The sequence below is a fragment of the Sus scrofa genome, chromosome 11 (assembly GCF_054392235.1).
Source record: "Sus scrofa isolate SSC_HxYL_T2T_F1_AM1 chromosome 11, Sscrofa_HxYL_maternal_Yorkshire_Landrace_v2.0, whole genome shotgun sequence".
NCBI lineage: Eukaryota > Metazoa > Chordata > Mammalia > Artiodactyla > Suidae > Sus > Sus scrofa.
The window spans coordinates 13,172,386-13,194,493 of NC_139393.1; the positions used below are offsets into that span (position 1 = coordinate 13,172,386).

The 22,108-nt window shown below is 42.0% G+C and overlaps 2 protein-coding genes across 9 annotated transcripts in view; one reads left to right on the top strand and one right to left on the bottom strand.

Annotated features, from left to right (window-relative positions):
• Nucleotides 1–22,108, bottom strand: part of SPART (spartin) — a 388,960-nt gene that overhangs the window by 215,145 nt on the left and 151,707 nt on the right. The gene's annotated exons all lie outside the window — the stretch shown is intronic.
• Nucleotides 134–22,108, top strand: part of LOC146398535 (uncharacterized) — a 73,266-nt gene continuing 51,291 nt past the window's right edge. The window contains exons 1-2 of the mRNA XM_084982500.1: nucleotides 134–319; nucleotides 6,447–6,558. Coding sequence (XP_084838626.1) covers nucleotides 134–319; nucleotides 6,447–6,558 — 298 coding nt within the window. The remainder of the gene's footprint in view (nucleotides 320–6,446; nucleotides 6,559–22,108) is intronic.

Below are 22,108 nucleotides of genomic sequence, written 5' to 3' on the forward strand. Positions count from 1 at the left end.
GTTAAAAAATGTGGATTTCCACTGACATTGAATCTACGAGACCGAGAGCTTATGTTTGTAAACTCTCCCCGTGTTTCTGAAGCACAGCCTGTTGCGGGAAGCTTGCTCTAGAGCCAGGGCAACTCTGCACAGGATGGAGGAGACGTCTCAGGCCCTGCCCCTCTGGAGACTCAGGAAGGGGCAGCCTCGTCCTTCCCTCTCCTGCAGGGAGGCGTGTGGGGAAGAACTGGATCCTAACTCCCCGGGGCCCGCCCCAGACCTGAGCATGCGTGGCCTTTGTTACCGCGGAAGTGCAGACGTTGTGATGGTCTGTGTCCAGGTCTGGGAATGACCGCCCGAGTGTTGGGAACCCGTCTCGTTTGCCTTCACATCCCCAGTGCCAATCCAGGACAAAAAAGAATAAATGCTTACGGGATAAATTAATCAACCTCATTCATGGGGGCAGTAACTCTCAGGCTTGAGCATGTGTAGAATCAGCTGGAGGACTAGCTAACTGATCACCCATCTCAGAGTTCCTGGTTCCTGAGATCTGGGTAGGGGCGGGAAGGCCAAGCGCTTGCGTTTCTAACAAGCTCCCAGGTGATGGCCAGGTTGTTGCTGCTGATGTAGGTCCATACTTGGAAAACCCTAAGAGTCTTTTCGCACATAAAATTAGAAAAACAGAACCTGCTCAAAAGCTCAGTAGGCTTTAGAATTTTACACCACTTTGCCATGGCTCTAAACATCCAATCATATCAGTACACAAACTTGGATGTGACAAAATCTATTTTTAGTGCCACGTTACTGAATTCATTTTAGTTCAAAAAGCCCCCAAGGATAGGGATCTTTGGTCCCTGCTGTCTCCCAAGGACAGTCTTGGCACACATAGTTGATCACCTTAGGAACGTTTGCTGAGTAGCTGAACGAGAGATCCCAGTGGCAGCCTCGGTCTTCACGCCTCACCTGGTCTAGGGGTCAGGCTATTCCTGTCATCAATGAAGCTGGCAGGCGTGATTTATGGTTGTTTTGTTGTTGTTGTTTTGCCAAGACTGAGATCCAGATCTCGCGCTTCTCAGCCCAGGGGCAAAGTTCTTAGGAGGAAGATGCCAGCTCCGGCTCTCAAAAGTCTCGGCAGAAAATCTCTAATTCTCCAGACTTTTCTTTGTGAAAAAAAAATATATAAAACTACATCTTTTATAAACCAGAAGACTTTAGCTCTTAAATTTGCTGTTTGGGCTTTGAACTTCATGTACCAATTTGAAACCCAAAGCTGAAAATTTGACCCATTTTTCATGACAGATGTTTTTCTGTCCTTGCAAAGCAAAAAGCCTCAGCCTTACTTTTATATGTAAATGGCCTTTACGAGCCGTTTACTTATTGCCTGTCTAATGGGCTCTAAGTAAAAGTAATGAAAGAAGAATGCATCAATTAGAATTTCAAAACAGCATCCACCTACACGTTATTTTGTTTATATCATAGAAACCTGTAAGTTGATAAATTACGTGATCATCTTACATGATTATATTACTTGATCATAATATAACATCATAACCAAACAAAATCCCACAGAAAATGTTCCTTTAGGTAGAGAACCTAAGTGTGTTTTGAAGAAGATGCCGTAGCATCATTCAGCAGCAGAGGGGATCCATCCACACTTTTTTTTTCTTCTTAAGGCTGCACCTGTGGTATTATGGAAGGTCTCAGGCTGGGGGTTGAACTGGAGCTGCAGCTGAGACCTACTCCACAGCCATGGCAACATCAGATCTGAGCCACATCTGTGAGCAATGCAGCAGCTTGCTGCAATACCAGATCTTTAACCCATTGAGCAAGGCCAGGGATTGAATCAGCATCTTCACGGACACTATGTCAGGTTCTTAGCCCACTAAGCCACAATGGGCACGCCAGGATCTATCCGCCCTTTAACGATCTTTACTTGTGGACTCCGAGGGTCTCAAACTCATTAACAGTGCAAATATTTCATTTCTACTCAAGGATTTTCTCAACAGAACATTGTGTCAAGAAGCCCACCAACCACAGCCTGCTCTGTGGCAACCATAACCTAAGTATCACAAGTAATACAGTCAGAAAAGTCGGTTTGCTCTGATGTCAGGAAGAATGAAAACAGGCCCCAAGACGACGTGCGAAGAACACACCTCCTGTCACCATCTCTGTCCTGCTATTAGCTCAGCAGAAAGGAGCTCAGCGCCCTGACCAGGAAAGCATGAAGGGAGATGAGGGAATGAAGGTGCTCTGATCTATGGGTACCCTGGCGTGACTGGATACCCAGGATGCCCCAACTGCAGGTCTTAGAGGCAGTGGGCAGCTCCGTCAATACTGATTTAAGAGGCTGGAGAAAGGAAGGGACTATTTATTGAGTGTCTATTACGTATCAAGACGATGACTGAGCACTCTCCAGGCATTGTCTTAGCTAATTATTAAAATGGCTCACATGCAAAACAAGCAATGCAGGGACTATGCATTTTGCAGATGAGGAAAAGGAAGTGTGTCTCTTGTCCAAGATTATGCAAAGCAAGATTTGAACCCCGGTTTGTAACTTCAAGCCTGTGCTCTTTCCATGACAACACAGATCTCTGCCTTCAACGATCAAATAAGAGAGAACATAGGGTAGTTCCATTTTTAGTTTTTTGAGGAACCTCCATACCATTTTCCCCATATGGTCCAGCAAATCCACTCCTGGGTATCTGTTTGAAAGCCATAATTCAAACAGATACATGCACCCCGATGTTCACTGCAGCACTACCTGCAATAGCCAAGATGTGTCCACTGACAGAGGAATAAATAAAGAAGATGTGATACACATATACCATGGAATATTACTCAGCCATAGAAAAGAATGAAATACTGCTATTTGCAGCAACATGGATACACCTAGAAACCATCATACTAAGTGAAGTTAGACAGTGAAAGACAAACATCATATGATATCACTTATATGTGGAACCTTAAAAAAAGATAAATGAACTTATTTGCAGAATAGAAACCATAAGGCTTTGTCTCAGAGGGGACAGGTGGGAGGGAGGAATGGACTGGGGGTTTGGGATTGGCATATGTGCACTGAGAGGTATGGAATGATTGGCCTAAAGGGACTTGCTGTGTAGCACAGAGAACTCTGCCCAACATTCTGTGATAATCTATGGAAAAGACCCTGAAAGAGAATGAATGTGTGTACATGTATAACTGAATCACTTTTTGTACAGCAGAAATTATCACAGCTTTGCAAATCAACTGTACTTCATTATAACTTTAAAAAAACACACACAGGAGTTCCTGTCGTGGCGCAGTGGTTAACGAATCCGACTAGGAACCATGAGGTTGCGGGTTCGATCCCTCCCCTCGCTCAGTGGGTTAAGGATCCGGCGTTGCTGTGAGCTGTGGTGTAGGTTGCAGACGTGGCTCGGATCCCGCATTGCTGTGGCTCTGGCGTAGGTTGGCAGCTACAGCTCCAATTAGACCCCTAGCCTGGGAACTTCCATATGCCATGGGAGCGGCCCAAGAAATGGCAAAAAAAAAAAAAAAAAAAAAAACCCACACACAAACAGAAGAACAAAGCAACCATGACTGACAAGTGGCAACCAGAGAAGTGGGCCCTGGTCAGAGGCCACAGTGGGAGCTGGGTTTCTTTTGTGTGTGTGTGTGTGTGTGTGTGTGTGTGTGCGCGTGTGTGTGTGTGTGTGCCTTTTTTTTTAGGGCCACACCCAAGGAATATGGAGGTTCCCAGGCTAGAGGTCCAGTTGGCACTGCAGCCACCAGCCTACATCACAGCCACAGTGATGTGGGATGCGAACTACGTCTGTAACCTACACCATAGCTCACAGCAACGACAGATCCTTAACCCACTGAGTGAGGCCAGGGTTTGAACCCTCCTGGATGCTAGTCAGCTTTGTTAACCACCGAGCCATGACAGGAACTCCAGTGCTGGGTTTCTTATATGACACCACGTCTGGTTTTCCTTCCCTGAGACGTTCCTCAGTGCAGGACTTGGAGGGGGATCAAGGGACAGTCAGAAGAAGAACCAGCCTCTGTCTGGTGGTGAGCTTCTCCATCAGAGTCAGAGGGGCGAGGAAAAGGCAGATGGTTAAGGAGAGTCAATCATGCGGAGGGGGATGAGCCAGCAGAGAGGCTTTCCTTGATGTCTCTCTCAGGGAATTTCTGAGACTGGCTTTAGCCCACCCTGCTCAAGTGGATCTTTAAATGGAGCTCAAAATTGTCGATTCTCCAGGAATAGGAATGAAAGGTGGGCAGGACATCCTGTTTATATCCAGTTGCAGAGGGGACTTTCCTTTGGTGCTGAAGAAAGCAAACCAAAACAAAACCAATCAGTTTATTTGTAAATACTTGTCCAAGTGGGACAGGGACAGTGTAAGCATAAACGCTCTTTAAATTTTAGGTGGGAAAAATCTACTCCTTCAGGCTTTCCACACGGTGACCTCAGGTGACCTCCCAGACTGGGCGGGTTTCACAAAGGACCCATCTGGGAATGGCAGCAGCCTTGAAAGCTTGTCCAAGCGCTGAGGCCCCTGAGAGCTTCGGAGAGCTTCCTGAACCGCCTTCCTTGATCTCTAGTAGGCATCCGCAGGTCGATGTGGGTGGGAGAGGTGGGATCACCTCTGACAGGTGCAGAGAAACCGCCGTCTCCAACTGGCACGGGGGCCCTGTTGCTCCAGCCACATCCTTCTGAGAGGGGCTCACTCCCGGAGCTGCACCCCTTCCAATGGCAACCTCTGCTCCACGTGTCCTTTCAGTTCTGACTGCTCCTTTGACAGCAGTCTTGCCTGCACCTTTCCACTTTCCCACCTCATCAAGCTCAGCTCTGATCTAGTGGAGAAACATCTCTCTGTAGACACTGCTAGTTTTCCTCCAGTATCAGCCCAAGATCATACTGCTCCTATTCCTCCTCTTTCCTTCATGGAACACCCACCTCTCTTATCACATTGCTTGATAATGAACCTGCTGTGGCTCTAATATCAGATACTAATCTGTTTCTCTTGAAGTGCAGTATGGTAAGGCTCATATTCTCATTCAAAAGGTTTGGCAATACAATGTAGTAGAAGCAGCACGGCTTTGGAATCAAACACATTTATAAATTGTATAAGTTTGGGAAAATTCCACACCTTCCTGAAGCACCATTTCCTCATTAGCATAATGAATGTGTGAACAGGTACTTCATATGGTTGTAGAAAAGATTAAGTGAGATAAAGGGCCTAGCATAGTGCCAGGTTGCCAGGTATATGGGGAAAACTTAAGTCCTTTTCTCTTCCTCTTCAAAATATTATATCTATTACAAAAAAATGTCATGGCTCTTTCCCTGAAATCTGTCTTCACAACCCAACAACTCATGCCACAGTGCTATCGAGTGGAATCTGCAAAGCTAGTTTTCCAGAAGAATTCCTTGTAGGCTCTATGCCAAGGAAGCAAAAAATCTTCAATTTTTATCTCCTTGGCCTGTATATCTGAGAAGGACGGGGGAAAATTTCAATAGCCTCTCTGTTAATAAGCCTTTTCTATAGGAAAATTCTATTTAAAAATGACAGTTACTGGTTTTTAAAAATGGGTTTGAGCAATGGGGTAAAGTCACAAACCACTTTCACATTCGCACTGTTGCCTCTGCCTGTCCCTTGACGGTAGCATATGTAGAGCTCAAAGCTTTCCTTCAAACTCCAGCTACTTAAAAAAAAAAAAAAAAAAAAAAAAAAACAAAACAAAAAAACAGTCTTACTTGGTACATAACTGACTTTCAGATACTAAAAGGTTTGATCCCATCTAATATCAAAATTTGAAGCCTACGGCCAGTTCATAACTTCTCCCTTGTACCTGCTATCAGCTCAGGGCTCAGCCTTGGCTCAGACCCTGCCATGCAGAAGAGTTGATATTATGACTTTTGCCCTTTCCCCACCTAATCTGCCGGCTCTTTCAAATTAGGGCAAGGGAGAGGGAGTAGAGGAAGGCAGGCAAAGCCCAAATCCACTGTTCTCTCTTGGCTAGTGCTAGCTGGCTGTTCCACCCTCCCATCTGGCAGGCATACAAACTGATTTGTCACATCATCTCTCAGGGGTCTTTGGAGCCCTCCACCTTCCCTCAATTCCACACCTCAAGACATTCTCATTTCTTGACACAGACAGTAAACTCTTCAGCTGACCTTAGAAACCTCTTTCTAGCTTCAGCTCCAGCCCCAAGCAATCCACCCCCCACCCTTTAAAGGCAGCAGTTACTCAGTTCAGCAGTCAGCAATTTGAGCAAAGTCCCATCAAGACAGCTCAAACCTCGTGACCATGAACAACTGCCATATTCGCTTGGTCCTGAAGGAGCTCTTGCATCCTTCCACGACAAATGGCAAAGGTCTAGCTCTCTCCCTGCCCCATATCAGTGGGTTAACGGGTTTCCCCAGCTGTCCTCCTACCCTCAGTGTATTTCAGACAGAAATCAGTCACCAATCTTTATGTTCACAGATGCCCGTGGTCTATGGTAAAACCCACATCAACCTCTTGCTGCCCTTCACTCCACATACATGCACCCAGTGGGTCCAGGAGTACCTGCAGCTCAGTAAGCACAGGGCCAGAAGTGAGATGCCAAATGTCGCTCCTGCTGGGCACCCCACTCTTGGTGAACATGTCTCTCAGACCCACAACTTGGCTTGGAGGTTGGAAATGCCTTGCTAATTCCCTAGGCAATAGCTGTATTTCCTTGATGACCATTTCTCTTAGGCTGATGATGGTTGGAAGTAGGAGACAGGTTTGACCAAGTCTGATATCTTTGAGTAGGTCTGGTTCAGATGTGTCCAGCTCTTCTCTTTAGACTGTGGAGACACATCTGGCCTATTTCCTCAGGTTTATGGCTTTAATTAAAATTCCAATAAAACAGAAAAAACAATCCCAGTCAACATCACGTTATAAATTTAAATAATAAATGACATCATAGTTACTACTTATATGCTGCATGCAAACTATATTTTAATTGTTCTTAAGGTACAACTAAAGCAAGGTATTAGGACAGAACCCAATTATCTTTCTTAATTCAGTCTTTTAAAATTACTACTGTATGAACATGTCCCTTTAATTTCAACTTTATAGAATATAAAGTCTCCTGTATATGATACTAGGGAAGAGTCATTTAGTTCATCAGTTGCTGCAAACCAGTCATGACAGTAACCCCTCTTACGCAGCAGCACGTACATGTCAAGCATATATTAGATGCTTGATGAATACCTCTAATTTTTAGAAACAACATTGCAAAGTGGATATTCTTCTTCCATTTATTTCATTTCACAACTGAGGACAATGAGACTCAGAGTAAGAACTGGTCAGCTAGCTTTACACAGCTAGTAAAAACCCAGCACGGAGTTCTGCCTGTCTGATTCTAGTAGGTAGAATTTTTCCATATTCATGTTACAGCTCAAACAACAGCTTACAGCTTTGCCTATTTTTAAAATCACAGAACAATAATAGCTTTTAAAGAGAAACCTGGAATTTACCTAACTTTATTCAACAGGAGGTAAAAAAGAATACTGAAGAAAGGGAAGGGTAATCCAGGGCCAAATAAGCTTGAGAAATGGTAGGTTAATAAAGTTAAATGGTTTTAATTACTGTACCATTTCTTTTCTTTCTTTTTTTTTTTTTGTTGTCTTTTTGCCTTTTCTAGGGCCACTTCTCAAGGCATATGGAGGTTACCAGGCTAGGGGTCTAATTGGAGCTGTAGCCGCCAGCCTACACCAGAGTCACAGCAACGCAGGATCCAAGCCACGTCTGCGACCTACACCACAGCTCACGGCAATGCCGGATCCTTAACCCACTGAACAAGGTCAGGGATCGAACCCCAACCTCATGGTTCCTAGTTGGATTCGTTAACCACTGCACCACGACAGGAATTCCACTGTACCATTTCTTAGAGACTTCATATTTTAAATGATGTTATTGAGTTATTTTTGATATATAAAACTGTATATTTAATGTGTACAACTTGATGTATGCATACATTGTGAAAAGCACCAAAATCAAGCTAAATAACATATCTATCACCTCTACATAGTTACCAGTGTATGTATGTGCATGTGTGTGTGTTGAGAAGATTTAAGATCTAGTCTCTCAACAAATTTCAAGTATCCAATAAAGTATTGTTAATTATCATCCCCACACTGTACGCTGGACTTCTAAAACTCAACTTGCATAACTGAAATTGTGTACCCCAACATTTCCTCATTTCCCTCTCCCCTTCTCTTAGAGACTTTAACATGCAGATGGATATTTTGACATTGCATGGGCTGAGGGGGAGATGGGCAGTAAATCGCAGTGTTTCCCAGTCTTACTGTGCACATAACCCTCATTTAGGACAATCCTACTGATGTCTCTTGGAATTAAACTCTGTGGCTCAGTGACCCACTGGATCTGTGCAGAGGTGGGTGGAAGACGAACAGCTGGAGTGAGACAGGCTCTGCCCTGTGGCGCCATTGGTGGCCTGCACCTCACCAATTGTTTATTGGTGAACTCTCTCTTTAAATCTCCTTTTCCTAAAACTTCTATCCTTTAACCTAGTTTCCTCCAGATCACAGAGGGAAAAGACAGTGAAAGAGGACACAGCCTCTCCTCCCTCCCAGCACATCCTTCTATGTTGCCTTCTGCTCTACATACGTTCCCATGGGCAGCTCAACTGTCAACATGGTGAAACCAGCTCCTACTCACCATTCTCCATGACACTCATTCTTCTGGACTTTTTCTTTTTCTTTTTTTTTTAGGGCTTCACCCATGGCATATGGAAAATCCCAGGCTTATGGGTCAAATCGGAGCTGCAGCTGCCAGCCTACACCACAGCCATAGCAACGTGGGATCTGAGCCGTCCGTGTCTGTGACGTACACCACAACTCACTGAATGGGGCTAAGGGGTGAACCCGTGTCCTAATGGAAACTGGTTGGGGTCAGTGCCACTAAGCCACAATGGGAACTCCTGAACTTTTTCAAAATAAGAAATAATCTAATAATTCTCCATCTTTAAAGAAGATTTCTTTTTCTTTAATTTATAGTGAATTTGATAATCTGGCTTTCATTCAAGCTCCTTTAGGGCCCTTACTCTTTTTTCCCCTTTTTTGTATATTTGGAGAGATTTTTCTGATACGCAACAGAATACTCCTAAAGCATAATTATGTGAGCATTTCTTTAGTCTCATCTTCCACAGAACAATATTCTTCCTTGGCCACGCACCTGCCACCCTCGCCTATCAGGAATGCATCCCACTCACTCCTGGGGCCCTAGGTTTCCCTCTTTAGAGGCCTTTACTTTTATTGCATCAATTCCATCTGCAATCCATAATGCTTAATTTTTTTTTTCTTTTTAGGGCCACACCCAAGGTATATGGAGGTTCCCAGGCTAGGGGTCGAATCGGAGCTACAGCTGCAGGCCTACACCACAGCCACAGCCACATCAGATCTGAGCGGCATCTGTGACCTACACCACAGCTCATGGTGACACCAGATCCTTAACCCACTGAGCAAGGCCAGGGATTGAACCTGCAAACTTATGGTTTCTAGTTGGATTTGTTTCTGCTGCACCGTAACGGGAACTCCCTTAAATTTGTTTTTAAATCAGCTTTTAATTTTATTATTTATTTATTTATTTATTTTGTCTTTTCTAGGGCTGCACCTGCGGCATATGGAGGTTCCCAGGCTAGGGGTCCAAGAGGAGCTGTAGTCACCGGCCTACACCACAGCCACAGCAACGCCAGATCCTTAACCCACTGAGCAAGGCCAGGGATCGAACCCACAACCTCATGGTTCCTAGTCCGATTCATTAACCACTGCACCATACTCCCCAGTATCTTTTCATTTTAGAATTGCCTTAGATTTACTGAGAAGTTGTGAGGATAGAATAGACCTCCCATATGCCCTGTTCCTATTTTCCCTATTATCACCTTACATTAGGATGATGTGTTTATCACAATTAGTGAACCAATATTGATACATTATTATTAACTGAAGTCCATACATTATTCTGATTTCCTTAGTTTTTATCTAAAGTTCTTTCTCTGCTACAGGACACCACATTGCATTTAGGTGCCTTGTCTCCTTAGGTGCCTCTGAGCTGTGACATTTCTCAGAATTGTCTTGTCTGTGATGACCTTGACAGTTTGAAGGAGTAGTGGTCAGGTGGTTTGTAAAATGTCTCCCAACTAGAGCTTCTATGATGTTTTTCTCATAATTAGACAAGATTGTAAGTTTTGGGGAGGAAAATCAGAAAGTGCCATATTGAGCATATCAAATCAAGGGTATGAACGTAAGAAATGATCTCCCAAAATGATTATCACTGTTGATGTTGACATTGACGCCTTGTCTGAGGTGGTACTCGTCAGGCATCTCCACTGGACAGTCTGTTTTCCTCCACTTTCCGCGCAGCCTTCTTTGGAAGGAAGACACTATGTGAAGGTTATGCTTGAGGAAGGGAGAGTTGATGCTCCAACGCCTCGAGGGCAAGTGTCTACATAACTCTGAGAATCCTTATGCATAGGAGATGTGTCTCTGCTCTCCCTTATATTTATTTATCCATTCTTCAATTGCATGTATCAGAAAAGAGTCATGGATATTTATCTTATCCTTTGGGCTACAATCCAACACTATCTTGTTGCTCTAGCTTTGCCTGTTGGGAGCGCTTTCAGCTGGCGCCTGCGTCTCTCTCACGTTGTGTCCTCCCTCCCTCCTGTGTCCCTCCCTCCAACGCTCCATCCCTCCTTCTCTCCCTCCCTTCCCTTCTCCCTTCCTTCCTCTTTTCCCTCCTTCCTTCCATTGCTTCCTTACTTTCTGACACCACAAGTTGCTCCAAGCTCACCTTCTGTATTCTCTGACCTCAAACTCTAATTTGCTCTGAAACTCTTCTCCAGATTCTGTGACCCTGTCTCATAGCACTTACGTTAGAATCCCAATTCCTATGGTAATTAGTATGTTTTTAAATCAGTACAATGATTTGACATGACAGACTACTCCAGTAATCTTTAATGTTAATAAGCCTGCATTTATAGAAGATAAGAATTAGGTTCATTACGAAGTATTTAATTTATACAGCCAATTATGAACCATAGGCATGAACGGAGAGAAGAGAAGATAATGGAAAAAAGAGATAAGCCAAAGTAATTTCTATTTCATTTGAAATAGTCAGACACTAAAAACTAGATACCTGTCCCCTCCAGGCCTGAAAACTTCAACAAAGTGGTGGGTCCACTAATCTCTGTGCTGAGATCTGGCTAGATAGGAAGTTGAGGAAGGCCTAGGCTTCTTCAAAGAAGCTACAGAATAAATCTTCAAGGATCACTAAGGAAGGAATCATCGAAAAAGAAGCCTACTGCAAAAATACTGCATAGTTTATCTGTTATATTTTAACACTTTTGGTCATCATGCCAGGGAATCTTTGGTCTGGCAAAGTAAAGTTTACAATGGATCATGTCTTACTATCTCTACCCCCATCCAAAACCTTTCCACGCAAACCCTAATTTTCATAAAATGGCTTATGATGATGGTAAGAAAAGGAATGCTCAGTTATCATGAACTCTGATGGTCAACAATTGACTGAAAGTTTGAAGAAGACTGAAATTGCTCTGGTGAATTAATATATATGGCAAGTTAAAGAAGTGTTAATTGTCAACATTCTATGGCAAGAAGAAAACAATAAAATATTTCCTTAGGAACATTTCCATTTTCTAAGAATTATGTATAATATTGTGCCCCTATTAGAAAGATCCAATAAACTGATGATGTGAAGAAAGAGTATGCTCACTAATTATGGTTTGAAAAATAAATGAGTTCATATCAACCATAGTTAAAGCAGACACTGGAAAATCTTTCCTGTTTTCTCCAGACATATATTCTTTTAAATGAGGACAGAGACTTTAATTTCTCATAAATATTTACTGCATTCTATAGGAATAACATCCCCTGGAGCATAACATAGAATCAATATTGGTGGGGTTCCCTGGAGCTGCTCATCAAGGAAATCACCAAATACAAGTCTTGACAGGGATGTATATTGACTAAGGAAGCACTCTAGGATAAATAAGTTTTGGTTACTGTAAAAGAAAATAAGTCAAGGGAAAAGACATAAACTTCTTATCTTAATCTTGCATTTTTGAAATTATAAAAATTGGACATTGATGGTGTTAAGTGGTATGTCATTTCACAAACTGCATTATGCTAAACATATGTGCCTCTTTTATATTCTAATAACCTGACTATTATTAATTCATTTTAGGGTCATAAAAATCTGCTTATTCCTCTCCATCATCGCATTTTATACCTTTGTTTTAGCAAACAAAATAATAAAGCATTATTCTATTAAAAAATGAATATGTTTTGGTCAATATACATAAAAACATCACACTTGATCCATAATGGCTTTGAATGTGGAGAGAAAGTAAAAGAACAATGGGTTTCTGACAGGGTCACAGCCAGCTAGTGCCTTTATGTAATTAAGAACATTTCTTCCTCCAGGGTGGCAACCCCCCCAGACGTGCAGAGCTCAAGCTCCCCATGACCTGTGGCTCTAGTTATGGCAAACTCTTGAGGAAAGGGAGTTTCCACTGAAAAAAGGGAAAGGGACTTAAAGGAAGACACAGGAGGGGGAAAGTATTTTGTTTGGAGTTAATCTGTTTCCTTCCATTGTGATGCTACACTCTCATCATCTAGCTGCACTGAGGCCAGACTTTTAAGAAGTCTGGGGCTTGTACATATTTTTTTCATTTGCATGGCTCATCTTAGGACTATATCCTAAGCTTTCTTTTCTTCTCACTCCACATATTCTCCCTGGGTTAATTCATGAACTCCCCTAGCTTTGATTCCCATGCACCTGCTGAGGACTCCCAATTTGTCTCTCCAGCCAAGCCAGATGTCTCTCCTCAACTCCAGACTCATCTACCCAACCATCCCCTGGTGGCTTTACTAGGGGATAGAAAGGTGGTTTTAATGATTTCATTATGTCTTCCTGTATTTTCTAAATTGTCCATAATTAGTATGTATTTCTATGAGAATTACGGAAATGTGATTAATTGAAAAATAAAATAGCAGACATGAGAAATGTGAAGTGACTCTACTGTGTCACTGCTCTATGAGAGTTGCAATGCTAAAGTGTCATGTTTATTCTGGCGTTCAGTCTCCTCTACAGCAGGAAAGGGTGGGCATTATCATCTTCACGAAACCGATGAAGAAACTGAAACTCAAAGAAATCATGGTCCCAAAGCTAACAATTACGAAGCTTGAATTTGAACCTAGAACTGTCTGACTTCAAAAGCTTTGCTTTTCCAAATGCATGTGTTCTCAATGGGGAAGACAACAAAAACGAAGCAAAAAGAACACATCCAAGTTATGCGCATTGTCCTTAAAGCCCTTTACCTAACAGGACCTCATATTTACTATCTTTCCTTGCCTTTTATTCTCAAGTGGTGCTGGCCTTCCAAGGTCCTCCAAATATTTTGTAAAATGAGTTAGAAGATGACATTTGGCCTCCTTGCTCTTTTTAAGCAAAAGCCACAGACTATTATTAGTCTTTACTGTTCAATTTGAAACTCTATGACTACTTTCTTTATTGTTATAATTAACAAATAATATTAGTTTCCAGTGTACAACAGATTGATTCAGTATTTTTATACATTATGAAATGATCACCAAAATGCCAGTTACCATCTGTCACTATACAAAGTTGTTACAACATTACTGACTATATTCCCTATACCTTACATCCCTGTGAGTTATCTATTTCATAGCTGGAAGATTGTACCTCCTAACCCCATTCGCCTATTTCATCCACATGAATATTTTCACCTCTTATTTTTACCTAGCCCATCATTCCAATGCATGGACTATCTTCATGAAACCATACTATGGTTGATATATTGGGATTGCTAGACCTTGACCTGTATTTCTAGGTGCCCTATAACTATTCTAAACATTTCTTGAAACTTCATCAGTTTATTCTGATTGATTATCAAGCAACTATACAACCCTTTAACAGTTCAAAAATATTTATTGAGCATCTGCTTTATGTCAAGATGGGGGTACAAAGATGAATAAGACAGAGCACATGTTCTTTGTCATGGCAGGGGGCACATACATGGATAATTGTGACATAACTTGATAAGTGATTAAATTGAGGAAGGCCCTGAGGGAAGACACCCAGCTCCCTGATGCTCAATGAAGCTTTCATAGGCAATGACTGCTGAAGACAAATAAGTGAATTCTACAGACAACCTCAAATCTCATTTTCACTAATGGCCTCAGCCTTTTTATTTTTTAACTAGGTGGTAATTAGTACCAAACCGACTGCCTTGATTTTCTTTCCTTATTTTTGTCACTCATGATAAAATAGAAGTGCTAATTAACAGTGAAATGGCCTGAAGGCAGCCAAAAGGCAAAAAAAAAAAAAAAAAAAAAAAAAAAAAAAAAAAATGGAGAGAGAGGTGTGTGGTTCCATAAATGGGATCTTTGTCCCTATAACAGCAGGGTTAACATGCATGTGGTACTTACTGTGTGCCAGGTTCCATGCTAAGAATTCCACAAATAACGCCTTACTTCTCACATTGACTCTGTGAGTCACATTCTTTCATTATGCCCATTTTACAGCTGAGGAAACTGTAGCTCAAAGATGATACTGCAAGGTCATAAAGCCAGCCAGTGGCGGGAATGATACTGCATCAGGGCTATCTGATTCCACAGTCCTCTCTTAACCACTACACATAAGTATTCAGGAATCTAATAAGTCCATTAAGCAAAGGAGAATATATTAAAGGAAGGAAAAGTGGGAGAACTCTAGTTAGTGTTCAGAAAGTCCAAGACATATATTTCTAAATGGATCTTGAATGCTAATTTTTTTTCTAGCTGTATTGCTCATTCACAAGGTGGCAACAGTTCCTAAATTAACACTTTAAAGAAATCACTTATTCAAATGCAAAACTAGTTTTTTACTAAACAGTGCAGTGCCTGAAAGGTAATACAATTGCCTTAAAACTAAATCCTTGGGTGAAGCGGTTGGTGGATTATTGCCACCATCCTAAAAATATCTATCTGATGAAATGAACAGAGAGGTTATAAGCAAATTTTCTGTATTCTCCGCTTGTACAGTTTTCCTCAATAATAAGATCTCCATCTTCCCCCACCTCATTTGTATGCATCGCACCTATCGGGTTACAGAACCTTCACTCAATTAGGGTTTTATTAAACCTTCATCATGTGGTTAATTCTGTCTCTTTCAAAATGTCAGCATCAGCTGTCTCATCGCGAGCTGTGTATAGTCAGTTTATTAGTGACCTAGGTGTTGAGGGTGTGCTTTGCTTTCCATCATGTTAATTAAATTACTTGTTGTATAAATTATTGTAGAACGTCCCTGGTGATGGAGATGAGGCAAATGTCAGTGTGCTCATTAATATTTCCTCAACACTTGCGGGAAGGAAAGCACTGCTGTTTGTCTCTGGTCCTCCTCTGCCAAGTGGTTCTCAAACTCAGCTGCACATCAGAATTGCCTAGAGATTTTTAAAAACTACAGATGCCTAGGTCCCAGCCCCAGAAATTCTGATATTTTCATTGATCTGGGGGTTGGCCTGGGCACAAGGATTTTTTAAGAGACTAACAGGTCATTCTAGTGTGTGGCTAGGTTAGAAATTCATTGTTCAGGAGCTGGCAAGACTATAGGCAAAAGCAATAAATGAGATGAAGTGTATCTTCCAAAGTCACCCACATTTTCTTTTTACCCTACATGACTCACAAATCTCTGAGGCTGTCAGCCTGTCTCTAGCTTGTGTTTTTGAAATACGTATAACCTTAGTATTTTATTTTAATTCAGTTCCTTTGAGTAATTATACTGTGTGCTTATAAAATGTCTCAGCATTTCACCCGAGTCACTGGGACTCTGTGTAAACCAAAAATTCTTTAGGATCCACTTGCGTATGCTAGGAACACTGAAGCATTTTAATTGGGAGATGGTGCTTCTGGTCCAGTGGTTCAAAAGTCAGAGAAGCGCATTTACAAGCAGAGAGGCTGCTATGAGAGTGGCTGCAGTGATAGGAAGATACACACCTGTGTTTATTTAATAGCACATAACTATTTCACTTATTATAAGCAAATATAACTGATCCATCAGATTTTGAAGAGCAAAAATAAGAGCAAATAAATAAGCAAAAAAAAAAAAAAAACCAAAAAAACAAAAAAGAGTCTTTCCCTTAAACAATGACTAAAAGACATGCATATCTTCCTTCTACAGTTCCCACAACCCACCCTGAGCAAGAATAGGAACCACAGGAGTTCTGTCATGGCTCAGGGTTAATGAATCTGACTAGCATCCATGACGACACAGGTTTGATCCCTGGCCTCGATCAGTGGATTAAGGATCCAGCATTGCCATGATCTGTGGTGTAGGTGGCACATGTGGCTCGGATTCTGTGTTGCTGTGGCTGTGGCGTAGGCCAGCGTCTACAGTTCCAATTTGACACCTAGCCTGGGAACTTTCATATGTGGCAGGTGTAGCCCTAAAAACCAAAAAAAAAAAAAAAAAAATACAGACCATAACCAGGGAAATGTCAGGGTATCCAGGAGACTGTTTACTGTCATTGAACATAAAGTCCTTTCACATTCAAACTCCCCTTTAACAACATGTGACCATAAACTAAGTAGGCTGCCCATCAACGTCTCAGTATTGTCATCTGCAGAATGGGGTAACGGTAGTCTATAGCTCATGGGCTGATGCAGGTTGAGTAAACTAATACATGCAAGATGCTTAGAACAGACTTGGGCACCTGCTAAGTACCCAATAATATTAGCTAAAATAATGCTGTTTTTTCTAAGACCCTGGGATTGGAAGCCATCAATTTCACCCAACAATCTAGTTACCTCTGTGAGAGCAGAGCTCTGAGAAAGGTGGCAGAACTGTCCTTGGTGGGCAGAAGGGGCAGAAGACTTAAGGGCCCCCAGCAGGAGGCTTCAGCTTTCTTTCTACTAATATTTAAAATGATCAAAGAGGCATCTTCTTCACCTACTGGTTCTGTTCTACTGCCTGAAATTGGTTTTCCTCATTCTTCAGAATTGCAAGCTCCACGAAAGCAAGGATTATGTATGCTTTATTCACTAATAAGCACCTAGTATGCACCTTAATCAGTTGGGGAGTCTGACACTCAAGAAGTGAGCAACAAAATGTTGATTAATCTGGAAGTCCCAGTAGGGTAATATACTATCAGCTACTAACACTTTAGCTTAAATTAGACCATGCACTCAGTTTCATCACCTAATGGTTCCTTGGTATGTACAGAGCATGAATCAATTATGATGGGGGAAGGGAAAGTTAGAGGCAAGATTAGGCTTAGGGACTTCCCTGGTGTCCCACCCATAGTGCATTTACCTTTCCAGAGAAACTAAAAAGCAGCATGGGGTTAGGGGCCACCAGGGAGCTAGAGGAGCAGAGAGTCAATCGAGAGGCTGCAAATGCACAGAAGAGGAAGGAAAGCGAGGCAGGAGTGTCGGGGAGAGGCACAGTGGAAGCAAACAGGCAAGGAGACCAGTGTTGTCAGCTGTGAGCAAGATAAAAATGATGACAGGGAAATCAAAGAAAAAAATACACTCTCAATTAACCAAAATTTTGTTGACCAGGCTGACGGGTAGGGCTGCCATAATAAAACAGCACAGACAGGATGGCTGAAACAATAGCAATTAATTTTCCCACAGTTCTGAGGCTAGAATTCCGAGATGAAGGTGCTCTCGGAAGGGTTGATTTCTCCTGACACCTCTCTCCTTGCAGAAGGCTGTCTTCTTGCTGTGTCTGCACATGGCCTTTCCTCTCTGCAAGTACATCCCTACTGTCTTTCACTCTTCCTATAAGGATACCATTCCCATGGGATTAGGCCTCCAATCCACTAGGGCCAAGTCTACCCTACATCACCTTCTTAAAGGCCCATCTCCAAATACTGTCACATTGAGGGTTAGAGTTTCAGTATATGGACTTGAGGGGAGACACAACTCAGCCCATAATGCTAGGGTTTGCTGTGCCTTGTGTATGAAGGAACAAGCTCTCATGTAACAGTTCTCCAACTGTGGTCCGGCATCACCGGGGAACTTGTTAGAAATGCAAGTTTGGGGGCCTGCCCACATCTAATGAATCAGACACTCTGAAGACAGGGCCAAGCAAACTATTTTAACAAGCCCTCCTGGTGATTCTAATGCAGACTAAAATATGAATACCAATATCTACATTAAAGTATCTACTGAAAACACTGGCAAAATGAAATCAGACCTGCGGTCTAGTGAAAGTGACACGGTGAAAAGCGCTACTTAAATAAAGACTTGTTACAAATTAAGGTTTTCTCTGGATAGATGCCCAGGAGTGGGATTGCTGGATCATATGGTAGCTTTATATTTAGTTTTTTAAGGAACCTACATACTGTTCTCCACAATGGTTGCACCAATTTACATTTGGACCAAAAGGGTAGGAAGGGTCCCTTTTCTCCACACCCTCTCCAGAATTTACTGTTTGTAGGCTTTTTGATAATGGCCATTCTGACTGGTGGGAGGTGATACCTCCCTGCAGCTTTGATTTGCATTTTTCTAATAATTAGTGATGTTGACCATCTTTTCATGTGCCTTTTGGCCATCTTATTCTTCTTGGGAGAAATGTCTATTTAGATCTGCCCATTTTTTGGATGGGGCTGTTATATACATGAATGGCTACATGAGAAATTTGTGAATTTTGGAGGCTAATCCCTTGCTGATTTCTTTCTTTGCAAAGATTTTCTCGCATTCGTTGCGGCACTATTTACAATAGCCAAGACAGAGAAGCAAGCTAGATGTCCATTGATAGAGGAATGGACAAAGAAGAAGGGGTACTCGGAAAAGAAGTGCAGGGACTTGGAGAACAGACTTGTGATTGCCAAGGGGAAGGGGAAGGGAGTGGGATGGCCTGGGAGTTTGGGGTTAATAGATGCAAACTACTGCATTTGGAGTGGATAAGCAATGAGATCCTGCTATATAGCAAATGGAACTATATTTCGTCACTTGTGATGGAACACAATGGAGGATAATGTCAGAAAAAGAATGTGTGTGTGTGTGTGTTTGTGACTGTGTCACTTTGCTGTACAGTAGAAAATTGACAGAACATTGTAAACCAACTATAATGAAAAAAATAAAAATCATAAAAAAAGAAAAACAAACAAACGAAGAAGGAGATGTGGTACATTTATACAATGGAATATTACTCAACCATAAAAAAGATGAAATGAAGCCATTTGCAGTAGCATGGATGACCTAGAGATTATCATACTAAGTGAAGTAAGTCAGACAAAGACAAATACCATATGATATTACTTATATGAGTAATTTTTAAAATGATGCAAATGCACTTATTTACAAAATAGAAAGACTTAGAGACTTTGAGAACACACATATGGTTACCAAAGGGGGAGGGTTGGGAGTGGGAGGTTTGGACTGGGGATTTCAGAATGGCAAAGGCATACTTCGGTATATGGAATGGATGATCAATGGGGATCTGCTGTATAGCACAGGAAAATCTACTCATTGTTCTGTGATAACCTATATGGGAATGGATATGTGTATATGTTTGGCTGAATCACTCTGCTCTACAGCAGAAATTAATAAAACATTTAAATCAACTCTACCTTAATTAAATTAAATTTAAAAAACTCTTTACAAGGGAGACAGGGAAGATATCATGAACTCTATTCTGCTGGAAGAACCAGGGGCATGGTGCTGTCACTGAGTTACCCAAGGCTACCTGTTACTGCAGGGGAGAAGCAGAAGTAGGGCTCAGGTCTCTGATTTACTGTGAAGACACCAGTGCTTCCTACCAAGCTCCTCCAATAAATCCAGTTCCACAAATCACAATCTGTGGTCTTCCTGTTTTCTCCTTTTTATAGCAAACGCAACATCTATATCCACTATCAATCACGTTACTTTTTTCAAATGAATGCTTCTCTCTAGCCATGACTGCGTGATTGAAACCGTCAAGCATAAACAGAGCGCAATTTCACTACAATTAATTTAGGACTTGGTATCAATAGTTGAGAATCAGACGCAGAGAAATTTGAGCGTATCCTCATAACACTGTGGATGAAATCAATGAACAAAAATTTAGAAAACCAAAAGCAGTGTTAGACCTCTGGAGCAAAGTCTGAGAAAGCAGAGTGGGACCATTAAAGATGTTAGGTCAGTACTTTAAGGAGATGCATTTAGGTCTGGTCCCTCTCTACCAGGAACATCCTTTGGCTTTTGTTTCCTTCTGAGAAAATCTCCACCTCCATCAGCCTGCTCCAGTAAGTCCATGATGTGAGAGCCAAACGCCAACCCTGGGGAAATCAACAGTTGAGGAAGCCAAACATTGTCTTAGAAACCAGCAAGGGTGAAGCAAATTCTGGGGTTATAGCATAACAGGAAAACGACTTCCTAACTGCTTCCAAATGCTTCCCATACAACATCTCTGCGGGGGCATGCGAGGCTGTCCATACATAAGCAAACCAAAGTGAACTGTAAAGTGCACTTCTGAGCCCAGAATTTTTATTGGGAGGAAGTGCTCATCCCCTAAATTTCTGCTGCTAACTTAGTGATTGCTGATTTCCTTAAGGTAGAATATTAGAAAAACTTATCCCACAAAGAATAAAACAGAACTGAGTGGTAACGACATTATTTTCAGCCCTCATCAAACATGTTTTTGTTAAACCCAACTTCTTTACCTCACTGTTTTATTCCCCAGCACCAAGCTCTAATGTAATGTGGAAAGAACAAAAGCAAATCTTTCTCCAAGGTGTGTCTCCTAGCACAGGAGGAGGGGCACAGACCGATTATATCTTAAGAAGAAAAGTAAGTAGACTTCGATGCAAAACCAACAGACACTCTCAACTGGGCTCAAAGTCTTTGTTCCAATCATCGCTGTTCTTTGTTTCGTTTTGTTTGTTTGAAGTGCAGTTGATTTGCGACATTGTGTTGGTTTCAGGTGTATAGCACGGCGATTAGTTATAGGTTTTTTCTGATTATAATCTCTTATATCTAATTCCCTGTGCTAAACAGCAAATCCTTGTTGCTTATCTATTTTATGTATAGTAGTTTGTATCTGTTAATTTAATCTGTCCTCTCCCCTTAAATATTGCCATTTGCAGCAACATGGATGGACCTAGAGATTATGCTTAGTGAAATCATTCAGACAAAGACAAATACTATATCACTTACACATGGAATCTAAAAAATACTACTAAATCATCAGTCTTGTTTTATCATTCCAGAGAATATGGGTTTTTCTAGGTCAGTTAATGAGGGGAAAACTGACTAGTTTCACCCTTTCATTCTTCCACATCCTTCCAAAGAAAGACCAGCACTGTGTTCGGGAATCTAGGAGTGGTTATGTCAGATGACCTGGAGGAAGAGAGGATGGAGGGCGACATCCTCAGAGGTGGGAGACCTGAAGGAGATTCCATGAGCTCCTTCTGCTCCTGAGCTGGGAAAGGGAATTGCGGGGGGCGGAGGGGGGGAGGTCCCTCCACTCCCTTATAGAGATGCCACCAGGTGGAAGAACCTTGAAAACTTCTAATGAAATGGATCAGGAATGCTGTGGATAGTGTGCAGGCTGCTGAGGCCATGGAGGTGCCATTAAAGACCCAGTGCTCGGCCCCAGCCCAGAGCAACAGGGCTGCCCACCCTCCAGGATCCTGTGGGCTGGGATGCAGTCCACTGAGGACTGAGAGAGGCTCTTTCCTAGATGCTGAAACTCTCTGTCCACCTGGACATAAAGGAAGGGGTCTCCATTATGCCTGAGATGGAATTTGCTGGTGACCTAGTGGGATGGGGGCTTGAAGAAGATTAATCTTGACTTAGGGTTTTAAAAAATCGTTTTACACTCAGAATTGTAGAGTAAAATTCGCATGCGCTATCCTGGTGTTTCACAGACTAATGTAGTCTCAGGGATCAAGAACTATACTCATCAGGACATATGTAAATTCTAGTTCCAAGACTAAGTCACTCATGAAAAGAGAATGGACTTCTGAACAGCCAGTACTGCCCACTTTTGGATATACTGCCAGATGGTTTTGGAAAGGCCTGAGACACAAAGATTCCTTACCAGGAGTACTGTATGTTCTTGAGAGACATTGTTTTATTTTCACCTCT